The 12,500-nt window shown below is 37.9% G+C and overlaps 2 protein-coding genes across 24 annotated transcripts in view; both read left to right on the forward strand.

Moving 5' to 3' along the window:
• The window catches only part of Cip4 (formin-binding protein 1-like Cip4), a 160,153-nt gene extending 156,929 nt beyond the window's left edge, over positions 1-3,224 (forward strand). For all 23 annotated transcript variants that reach the window (XM_086547373.1, XM_086547375.1, XM_086547377.1 and 20 more), the window contains one exon: positions 276-3,224. In XM_086547373.1, the coding sequence (XP_086403499.1) occupies positions 276-436 (161 nt within the window). In that variant the 3' untranslated portion in view covers positions 437-3,224. The remainder of the gene's footprint in view (positions 1-275) is intronic.
• Positions 3,225-6,224: 3,000 nt separating this feature from the next.
• Positions 6,225-12,500, forward strand: part of LOC122248154 (uncharacterized) — an 18,489-nt gene continuing 12,213 nt past the window's right edge. Inside the window, exon 1 of the mRNA XM_086547390.1 lies at positions 6,225-6,351. Within this exon, the coding sequence (XP_086403516.1) occupies positions 6,331-6,351 (21 nt within the window). The 5' untranslated portion in view covers positions 6,225-6,330. The remainder of the gene's footprint in view (positions 6,352-12,500) is intronic.

Raw genomic sequence — 12,500 nt, forward strand, 5'->3', positions numbered from 1 at the left:
TTCTTTGTTTTTCCATTTCTTTTTTCTTCTCTTTTAGAGTTGGAGAGGGAATTACATTATTATATTAAAATTGATACAGTACACAATATTTATGCTATAATGTCATGTCATCTTATTACATCAAATATATGTAATTTGCAGTTACATGCATTTTCTCTCAAATTATTAGTTTTTAAGTAGCAACAGAAGATCAGGATATTCATGTATTATGATAAGTAATCTATAGTAATTTTAAGTAATCTATAGTTAGTCAGTTGTGCCTTCCACCTTCCTAGGGACCAGCGAAGGTAGCATGAGCATGACTGAAGGAGAGGAGCTGAACGTGATTGAGCTGGACCAGGGCGACGGCTGGACGCGAGTACGGAGGCTGAGAGTATTTGAGGAAGGATTTGTGCCTACGACTTATATTGAAATGGCCCTCTATAATAACTGTTGAACATTCCTTCTGAATAGTGGTAATGCTTTACATAGTATGGAAGTCATGTATAGCCTACATATGGTAATAAATAATGGTAAGATGTTGGAGAAATGGAGCTGATGAATACTGTTTTAAGTACCAGTGACACTTTTGGAAACACTGAATTTATTGCTCTTTAGAAAAATCATCCCTTTTTTATATATATAAATATATATGAATCCTCAGTGTTGGCGAGCATCGGGAGGGAAGTGGCGTGCATTTTTTATCAGCAGTTTTTTTCTTCTGCTGGAATGCATCCAGGCACTTCATACTGAATGTGAAAATCCTCCCGATGAAGTACAGTGTACCGTTGTTATCTTCCACTGTTTTTTTTATTTCACTACATATAAATCTTCCCAGAAATAATGATTTTTTGTGTAGCCTTCATCAAGATTTTTGATATGTGTGTGTGTGTTTGTGCATATACTCTTTTTTTAATGCTCATAATTACTCTTTTTTTTAATGGAGATTCTCTTTGAGTTACTGCATATGGTAATTTGGTGGATGTCACAAAAAATGATTTGTTTAAAGGTATTTTTTTATGTTACCTATTTAGCAAGTGTGTATTTTACATATGCACCTTTTCTACCATTGTAAATTTGTAAATGATTATGAAGGGAGGCTGAGTTCCACCCTGTGTTTTAATGATTTGCCTTATTTCTTTTTTACCTCACATCAGTCATTTCCCATCAAATAGACCAAGAAAGAGCAGTTTATATGATATACTGCACACTTTTCATCGAAGGCAAAAGTGTCGTAATTGAAATGACAGCCGGATCGGGACTGACAAGTTTGAAGACGCAAATTGTCTTTCCAGCAAATTTGGGTCCTGCTGAATGGCCGTTGCATTGCTTTGTCATGTCTCACATTACACTTATTTGTGTTTCTCTCAAGATATCATAAAGACAGAAAAAAAAGAATCATTTATGATAATCTGGGTTATAGTTTTCTTGTCCCTTTTTTAAAATGTTTTTTTGATAAATCTTGTCATACAGTTGCTTATGCATATTACATATATATTTAATTGTAATGAAAGTATTGCCTGACTGAAAAAGTGCTCAAATGTTTTGGTCTTTACTGTGTATGCAAATTTCTCTTTGGAAAGAATGTTTCATCTCATTCCAATAAATGATAAATCTTCTCTATCTAATCACATAAACATTATCCTCTTATTTTGTTTACATGTAAAGCATGTGCCATGAATGTGGTGTTGATATGTGTGATGAATGACTGGGTTACGTATGCATAATGGAGATATAAAACTCTTTCAATATCAACTTTTTATTTTATTATTTTTTACATTAAGTCCTTTTATAATGATGCATTTTATTACTGGCTGTGCATTTCTGAACAGGTTAGAATCATACAGGAGAAACTGTATCACTTTCTCCGCTTCATTTTCATGCGATGAAATGGATGTCTGTGAAAGTTTCTCCATTAAGCAATTGATTATGAGTGACCAATGTCTCAAAGAGTTCTTTTCGTGAAGTTAAACTACAGTCATAGATTTATATAGTATTTGTATGACATTGTCTCAGCTGTGCCTGGACTCCTGCAAGCTGACTCCCGGCAGTGATGGAATTACATTGCACTTCTGTGAAGTGCCTTCATATGTGAAGGGTAATACTTTTATATACTTGTGGAGATACTCTTTAAGATACCATTTATCTGATACAGAAAGCTGAAAAACCTTCCTTGCACAGGACGCTTTGTGGCCAATACTTGACACATCACCCAAAGAAACCTGTCATTTGCAATGAGTACTAAGTTTTACAATGTGATCTGGAAACACCTGACTTCACTGTTGCTTAACTGACACAGTAGATAATGGTATAGACAGGTACATGTGATTATTTTGAAGGGCTCTGTCCAAGAGCCCTTTGGCATATGCATCTGTATTCTCACTATGCAATTGTGAGTGTAAGTGACTGCATGTATGCCAGTGGTAGAGGGTACCAGTGCAAGTGCTTGTATTTTTTTTTTTTTTTTTCATAATGCTCAGCCATAACTTCATATTCACAAGTTTTGAACCACAGTGTCCAAGTAGTGGTTTGATGAGTGAGCTTTAACAGCATGTGTAGGACTGGTGTTGGCCACACGTTCAACTCGTTTCATTTGTCTAAAATAGAGTGTACATTGTGGATACTTCATATTATCCCTTGTGCTGAACCATGTCATAGTCTGCATCATAGCCTAGAGAGTGACAAGTTGTATCATTCCTCTCTCTCTCTCTTATGTGAACTAAAAGTATTTCAATTTTTGACATCTATATGATATAAGATGTCTTTTCACTTAGCACCTTAAGACAGTCAATTTTATGCTCTGTCAGTTGGAAAGCAGAATGTATAGCTCCACAAGTCAGTCAGTCTAGTGTTGGGCAGGAGCACAGTTGCCCAACAAACACTCCCTGGATCCACAGCTATGTGACAAAGGATGAATACTAAGGGCCCGATATTCTTGAGTTTCATGGAAACCCCTCTGGCGTCCCGTGGTTTATCTGTGGAGTGAAACACCTGTGCAGACCCTATATAACTCTTGTACATTTTATTTGTATTTTGTACATATTTTTGTATTATAGTATGTTTTATAGAACTCATTAAGGAGATGCTTTTTTCATTGTGCTTATCAGGGATTAATTACACAATGATCACAGTGATCATTTAAGGCAAGAGATAACAAATTGCTTGGCTTTTCATGTCAGCCTCGTAGTTACACCCTGGTAAATGATGTATTAATATTATATCTATAATAAAAAAGAATGTCTGTTTATGGTTTGTTTTTATTACCTTGAAAGTATATAAATGAGATTTGAATATATTTAATATATTAGACTATCTTTGTTAAACAAAAGACAATTGGACAAGATCCACTGCTGAGGATGCTCATACAATTATATTGGTACTATCAAAGTGCAAACAATGTTATTTTATTAGAAATGGAATGTCTAAGGAGAATCAATTGTTAAAATAGCTAAAGAAGCATTGAAGGAAAACAAAGAAACAAAACTTTAGGGCTGTATTATAAGAACCAATAAGTCCCTGTATTTTTTAATTTATATGAGGTTTCAAGTATTCCTTTTTCATTTAAGATTTTATTATCAAATTACTCGAATACACTTTCGGGAGATTTTAAGGAATAATCAAATGCAACTCATTGAATAACGCCTGAATAATAATTGTTCTATTCAGTGGATAGCACTGCATGTAAGGAGCTGCCAATCGATGCTACTTCTGTTCCGTTAAATGTTCACAATGTCTACAGAACTGAAATTCAAGTCAAAGTGTCATCATGTAAGGTATAATCATACACAGTGTATGGTGGCATCTCACAGCCTCCCACCTCCTCTTCATCTCTCGTTGTCTCTGAAAGTCGACGCTTGATACCTTGTGTTTGTTTTACGTTTTCTTCGTTCGACCCGCCATTGTTTTTATTTCATTTGCGATTTATTTAAGAGTTATTGAGATCCCAGTACATCTTTAAGATTCATAGCCTCTTACGTTATTTTTTAGTTCTTTCTCAGTTTTAGATTGTTAATTTATGGCACTTTTGCTTGGTTTGCAGAGGAATATTTATTTTCTGTATGATTCAATCTATTTTTCTATCTTATGAGTCGATATTTTTCACAGTTTTACTCTATTACTTTGATCATCTGTGACTTTCGAAACTTTTATAATTTTGTACAAATTTCGCTTTTTGCAAAAGTTCGGCGTGGCCTACGATAGCTACAAATATCAGCCTCGTTGAGCGGGAAGTACTCTCACACTCAACCAGGTAACGACGTCTTTTATCCTCTTGTGTGTTTTTATTTTATCTTTAATTCATTTTTCTTTTTGACCGGACGGGGGAAGGCGCAGACCATCGGGACATCATCTCATCCTAAATATATAAGATAAGTTCTGATTTCCCGACTGTTTTGCTGTGTGTAGGCGCTGGACGTGATTCTATTTTGCTGATTGTAAATACAAACCTGGGATTTTATAGCTTTTACATTTCATTGTATGAAGCTTCAGAACGTTATGTTTTTTACTACATTTATTTTGTTTTGAAATATTGGTAGTTAAATTTTAATTTGTGGGATACGGGTAACGTGAACGTGTCGACGGGAAAAAAAAAAAAAAAAAAAAAAAAAAAAAAATATATATATATATTTATATATATATATATATGTATATATATATATATGTATATATATATATATATATATATATATATATATATACACACCACAAGTCGGGTGACGTTAGTGCTTTCTATGCTTTTTATTTATTTTTATTTTTTTTTAGTCATACTACACAAAACACAAACTCTAACACAAGAAAGTCTACAATCATAACGAGTGAATCAGAGAGACCAAGAAAGCCCTAGTTACGTCGCGTTATGACAATGACCAATTACGTGGAGTCAATTCATTTCGATTCACGCTACCAGTTCATAGAAATAAAATTAATTGTGAATCCACGGATTATAATATAGTACCAGTACTTGGGACCTCAAGTTCCCCACAATACAATAGAAAGTACAATAGAAAAAGGTCATTCATAACCGTCTTCGAATTCTGGTACTTTTTAACCATCAATTTATTTCACATTAGAGTGCGTAGTTTCCGTTTTAGTACTGAATGTGCCTTAATAAAATAATTATAACAACAAGGATATATATAACGTAAACACGATGCTATTAATATCTTTATAGCAATTATAACATTAATTGATGATGAATATGAAGGTTGTGCTGGTAATAGCATCGTTATCTTATCCTTGTCATATCGCATTTTTTGTCATTGATGGAAACTCTAACTGAATATAACAATCTCTCTCTCTCTCTCTCTCTCTCTCTCTCTCTCTCTCTCTCTCTCTCTCTCTCTCTCTCTCTCTCTCTCTCTCTCTCTCTCTCTCTCTCTCTCTCTCTCTCTCTCTCTCTCTCTCTCTCTCTCTCTCTCACACACACACACACACACACACACACACACACACACACACACACACACACACACACACACACACACACACACACACACACACACACACACACACACACACACGTGCGCGCGCGAACCGAGAATACCAGGTAAATTCTTGGCCCAGTAAAATCCTCGTGTAACCGCAACCATTTACCGACGGCAGTGGACCACACATATGCGCACATAATTATACGGACGCAAAAATACGTACAAACGTACACAGATACCCACTAATACAGACGCACATGTACGCACATAAACATGCATACATACACACAAACTGGAATCCAGCGGCTCCCTATATGTATATATCACACATATACACACATACAATTATACGAACCCACAAACCCACATAGGCACCCACACATATACAAACACAGCGATTCCTATCTCACGTCGCGCATGATGTTATGCATAAAACGACGGTGTTGTACCTGTGTTTATACTTTCCCGATAAAAGTCAGAAAATAAATAATAAAATACTTTATGAGGTTGTCAACCTTATACCTGTTGAGAATGCAATCCTGTCTCCATCATGACAGAGTTTGTGAAGGCAGATATTAATGTCTTCTAAATGGAAAAGTTACACATAATCTATTATGTTTTTTCTTTTTTTTATGGCATATGTTCACAGATTGTATCTTAATTATCTGTATTCATAATGATTTAGTGGTATATCTAAAATATTTTTTGTTGAAAAATATAACTTCAATAGGCACAGGCAAAGGAAAGCAGGGATGAGTCGTAATAATATCTGGTTTGGATATCGGTTTGGAGTGGCGCTCCCCCCCCCCCCCTGGAACTTCCTGGATCTGCCACTGGATATGTATATTGTATTTGTATGATTTTTTGGTATGACTGAAATCCAGATGGCATCAGAAGGTTCCGGAAGGCATCAAAAGATCCCAGAATGCACTTGGAGGCTCGGAAGGTAATCAGTATACCTGTGATCTTCTAAGCAGGACTGGGTAGCGAGTTGTGGTGGCCCGGTTGTTGTTAAGGCCATTTATAGGACCATGAAGGACACTGCAACGACTAAGTCTGTGTTATGATATAGACAAATTGAATTAATAATTAAAATCCCTAGAAATAGTTAAAATAATCTAAATACCTGAACATTTGTTTTTATTACAACACAACTACCGAATAGGAACTGAACCAGAACCAACTCACCGGTTTTAAGTGACTTATTTATAATCGAGATATTTGTTGCTGCCTTTCTTCCTAGCTGCCGACCTGAGTGATGTATGACCTTGAGAGAGGGACGTTATCTCCTTAGAGAACACTCGTACTTAGTACCTTTTTTTCCCGAAAGCGGTTTTCACACAAGCCCTAGGGAACCCAGCTAGCACGGGACGTCGGCCCGACATCATGCCAGCAGTTAGTATAGTCGGATTTCGTCGGAGTCGGCAGGCGACGTCGGGTCGACCAATTGCTCTTGTTAATGATAATATGGTTCAACAAAGCCTTCCCGAATAACAAAATGTCCATTCATCCTGAGCTCGGTAAGGAGATGGTCGGCGCCCGACTTTCCCTTTTCAAGATGTCCAACTGATGCCATAACAACATTATTACCTTCCTGTCCTGCAGAACTAAAACTGCGTTTGTCGTATTGTTTTTTCAAATATCTGCTATCAACATCTAGCTAGAAAAAACGCACCACTATCATCAAACCCTACATGTCCGACTACAGCCGTATGGTTTTATTAATTCTCGTCCCCGTCCACCGCCGTGATCGCAATCGCGTGGATTTTGGTTGCTTTCGCTCCTGTGATTGAATGTTTCTCCTGCTTCATCATGAGTCGCTATTTTTCATTGCCTGCCAGTTCAATTAAGTGTCTGTCTTGCCTGGTGCTTGGTAGGACACAATATTAGGCGGTTAGCAAGCCGTTGGATTCTTCGTCTGTTCGACGTCGGTCAGATGAGCAGAATGGACGTCCTGCTGCCATTGGTAGCTTACGTGTAGCTGACGTTAACAGTTGACGTCCCAGCAATGTCGGTCGAAGGCCACTTCACGACGTCGGGAAATCCAGGCTCTAAAGACCCTGGGCAACCAGACGGGTCCATCGTCTGGTTGACATCGGCCTGAGGAGCAAAATGTAGAATCCTGCCGACGTCGGGGCCGACCGTAGCCAGACTTCGCCAAATGTCAGAAATTGACGTTCAGCTGGACATCAAAGTGTTAGCTGACAAAGATGCAGTTTGAGTAGGGCGCGTATGTCAGCAATCTATCACCATGCCCTTTTGTGTAATTTTTATGATTGAGATTGTTTTACTATTGTTACTTTTTATTCCTATATTTTTTATATATGAAATATGTCAACACTATTCACATTTTATTGAGCAAATCGCCAGAAGTGAGGGTAAAGAAAGATCGGGACGGGGAAGTAATGAGATGGAACTCTATGATACATACATACATACATATACATAAATAAATAAATATATATATATATATATATATATATATATATATATATATATATATTATATATATATATATATACATATATGTATATATATTTATTTATATATTTATATATATATATATATGTATATATGTTTATTTATATATTTACATATATATATATATATATATATATATATATATATGTATATATATATTTATTTATTTTTATGTGTATGTGTATATATAAATATATATATTTATATATATTACATTTTTCAGAAATTAAAACGTTTTCTTTTCCTTTGTCCTCAAAATGAAAGGAAATGAAACAGCCTGTCATAAGTTTCTAAAAATTTGCAGTTTTAAGCTCTTTTGTTTCTTTTTGGCAATTCATTTCAAACCAACAATTGATATCTAATTTTATCAATGGTAGGTTTAAGATATCATTATGATCTTTTATCACACACACACACACACACACACACACACACACACACACACACACACACACACACACATATATATATATATATATATATATATATATATATATATATATATATATATATATATATAAATTCTCGTATTGAAATATAGTTTATACGGCTAAATATTTCCGTATTTACTATTTTCAATGCTCAGAGGAGAAATGAGAATCTATGTTTTACTTACACCAGTGCAGGAAATGCATTATTTAACTTTTCCATCATAAAAACTTTTCCACGTTCAAAATTGTTTCTACACTTATCTTATCATCATTCAATACTTGCAATTATAGACTGGAGCTTATCTTTACGGAACTTACCCAAACACTTGAACGCTAATAGCCCCATGTACACGTCAAATGATCCAAGAAAAGTAGAAAGTCTCAAAAATGTTGGTACGTGTCATTTCACATGTTGACAGCCGGTAAATGCTCTTCCGAGAAACGTGTGGATTTCTACAAGAACGTTTATTAACAAAGTTATATATCTAAACACAGTATTAGATATACATAAAGAATACATGTCTTTTTAATGAAACGAATTGTATATTACTAATTGTGGGCAATGATGACTTTCTAGCTTTTTCTAGCAAACGTTCTTTGTATAAATAATGATTACAATAACAAACACAAGGGTATCACGAGGAAGACGGTAAACGAAATTAACCTAAACAAATTGACTTCGTGAGGCTAAGATGGAGATTTTCCTGAGCTGCGGGAGTTTCACGAAAGTCGGTGTAGATGACACATATCGCCGTGGCCATTAAGACAGCCGCGATTTGCTTAACTTTCTCACCAGCCAATGCCAGCCTCGGGGGGGTGAGGGGGAAGGGGAGGGGAGTGTGTTGGGGAAAGGGGGAGAGGGGATGTGTGTGTGAAGGCAAGGAGGAGGAAGGGGCGTGAGGGGGAAGGGAAGAAGGAAGAGGGAATAAGGATGTGTGTGTGTGTGTGTGTGTGTGTGTGTGTGTGTGTGTGTGTGTGTGTGTGTGTGTGTGTGTGTGTGTGTGTGTGTGTGTGTGAAAGAGAGGGAGAGGCGAGGGAACGATAGGGAGAGGAAAGGGCGATGGGTAGGGAGAAGGGATGTGGAGGGAGGTGAGCGTGCAGGGGAAGAGAGGGGAGAGAGAAGGGAGATGGTGGAAAAAGATGGTAAGGGTGTGGCAGGGACAGATAGGGGAAGAAAGAGAGTAGAGCAGGGGTGAGGGAGGGAGGGGTGTGAAGGAGAGGGAGAGTAGGAGAGCGGACGAGGAAGTGCTTAACAAGAATGGATAATTGCTTATTTTCATCAGACTGACAACTGTTGTGCGGTTAGATCAGGAAAAAGAGAAAGAGAAAAAAAACATAGAGAGATAGAGTTTGAAGAAAGAGTGGTAAGCAGGGAGATGGACAGAAAAATATAAAGAAAGACATGTAAATAGATAGATAGATAGATAGATAGAGAGAGAGAGAGAGAGAGAGAGAGAGAGAGAGAGAGAGAGAGAGAGAGAGAGAGAGAGAGAGAGAGAGAGAGAGAGAGAGAGAGAGAGAGAGAGAGAGAGAGAGAGAGTGAGTACGGACACAGGTATATCCACAGTTATTTAAACTGCAAAACATACCAACAAAAATACAACCACAAGCAGGACATTCATGGCTGTTGGCAGAAATCTGTATGATATCTTAATTCGCGCATACAATAGGTACACATGTCGGAAGGCTCAACAGGCCGATTACACACGCGCGCACACGCACACGCACACGCATACACATACACACACACACACACACACACACACGCACACGCACACGCACACACACACACACACACACACACACACACACACACACACACACACACACACACACACACACACACACACACACACACACACACACACACACACACACAGATACAATTCCTGTATTATATATGTGAATTATAAGCCTGCAACACTTCTTATGTCGACTTCATAGTGTTTCATTATATACTGTATTTTGTACGCGTGTGTTGTATAAAGGGAATGAAACAAGAAAATGGACTGTTTACGTACCTGGAGTCATGTTAATGTAGAGCGTAAAAAATAATTACGCTGCTTAATATAAGATTAACCAAACATAATAATGGTAATGACTCCCTGCCACAATGGGGTGAGGTAACCACATACCTGTTATTGTTAACATAAATGAAGATCTAATTTCCGGAAATCAAGCAAGTGCAAAATGCAAGGTACGACTGCACATGATATCAGAGTCATTAGATAAGAGCGCGTGACATAACAAAGGACCTTATGCATTGTCATGGGTGAGGACTTGAGTTTAACAAAGGGTGAATTTGCAGTGGCACTCACTCTACCACGAGAGAATTCACACGAGGTTTTGATAATCCTTCTTGATTAGATTAATCACGAAAGACGAAGCTAAGTAGATGTGAATTCCCTTATAATTTGCTGACATGTTTCCATTTATATTTTTCTCTCTCAACATTACAGGCAGCCCATTCGTTGCATGCCCTCCATGGAAATCGGGCGCTAGACTTTCCATGCATTCTTCACCCTTCACCCTTTTCCCTCTTTGGTTATCACTCTTTATCTGTCTATATTCTATTCCTCCCCCACGGCTACAAATTCTTCCCTCCTTCCCTCCCTCAAGCTCTAACCCTTTCCTTCTCCCTTCCTTTAGCTAAAAAAATTATAACCCGGCTACAAATTATAACCCTTCCTCCCTTCCCTCCCTCCATCTCTTCCCCTTGTTTCAGCCCCATTCCCTTCATTCTTCTTTCCTCCTTCTCACTATCGCAACATCTCCAACTCCCTCACTCTCTCCTTCTCTCCTTCCCTCCACGTCTACCTCCTCCTCCTTTCCTCCGACCCTCCCTCCATCCAGCCACAATTCCCTCCCTCACTCTTTGCTTCCCTCCGCCCCTTAGCCACACCATTAAGGTCCTTCGAGCGCAGCGTAATCTTCCCAACCGCACGCCCACCGCACACACCAAACGGCCGAACCACAGCCGCCCGCAATCTTTTCATTACCTTTCAATGTTCGCGCTTTCATTGAGGTACTTAACGTTGAATAGAAGATTGCAGGGAAAGTAACAACAAGCTTTTAAGTATTGCTATATGCAATTTGGTGAAAAAAGTGTTTTTGACGTATTTTTTTAAAGATTGTTTGTTCGACATCTTGATGTAAACAGTGAAATAATTCAACAATGGCGGACCTTAATGTTGCAATGAATTCAGAGTCGCGCCTGCCTATTCCTCATCGTGACTGATAATAATATATTGTGGTTAAGAGAAACTGACAAGCGCACGTGATGAAAAAAAGAAAGAAAGAAAAAAAAAATGGGGAAATCGATATTGCTATTAATATGATGAATTTTTTTTTTTTATACACTGAGAATCATTTCCCGAACTGACAATAATTATATATCATCATAAGTAATGTCTTCTTTTATTGTTATAATGATAATGTATCCAATGTTACAGTATCACGCAATATAGCAGAACGAGATGGTCACAACACACACACACACACACACACACACACACACACACACACACACACACACACACACACACACACACACACACACACACACACACACACACACACACACACACACACACACACACACACACACACACACACACACACACACACACACACACACACATATACACACACACATATCATCATCATTAGTATTATCTCCATTATTATCCCTCCTATTTCTTCTTTTTCTTTGATTACTTCTTTTGTCCTTCTCCCTCCTCTTTTTCTTTTTTCTTCTTCCTCTTCCTCCTTCTCAACCTCCTTCTCTTCTTCCTTATCGATCCCCTGATTCGCCTCTTCATATTGCTTCTCCTTCTCATTTTCCTTCACCTCCTTTTCCTCCCCACCTCTCCCCTTCTTCTCCCCCCCTTCTCTTCCTCCTCTTCTTCCTCCTTTTCCTTAACCTTCTCCTTCCCTCCTCCTCCTTCTCATTTTCCTCATGTTACTTCTCCCCTCTATCTCTTCTTCCGTCTCCTCTTCCTCTATCTTCTGCCTTCTCTCTCTCTTCCTAACTTCTCCCTCCTTCTCCTGCTTCCTCTTTTTCCTCCTTCTCCTTTTATCTGTCTCCACCTTCCTCCCTCTCCACCTCCTGCCGCACCTCATCCCTTCCCCCTCCTCCTCTTTCTCATTCCTCCTTTCTCCTACTCTTCATCTTCCTCCTCTT

The sequence above is a fragment of the Penaeus japonicus genome, unplaced genomic scaffold, assembly GCF_977035675.1.
Source record: "Penaeus japonicus unplaced genomic scaffold, GWHDUDI00000001_assembly GWHDUDI00000019, whole genome shotgun sequence".
Taxonomy (NCBI): domain Eukaryota; kingdom Metazoa; phylum Arthropoda; class Malacostraca; order Decapoda; family Penaeidae; genus Penaeus; species Penaeus japonicus.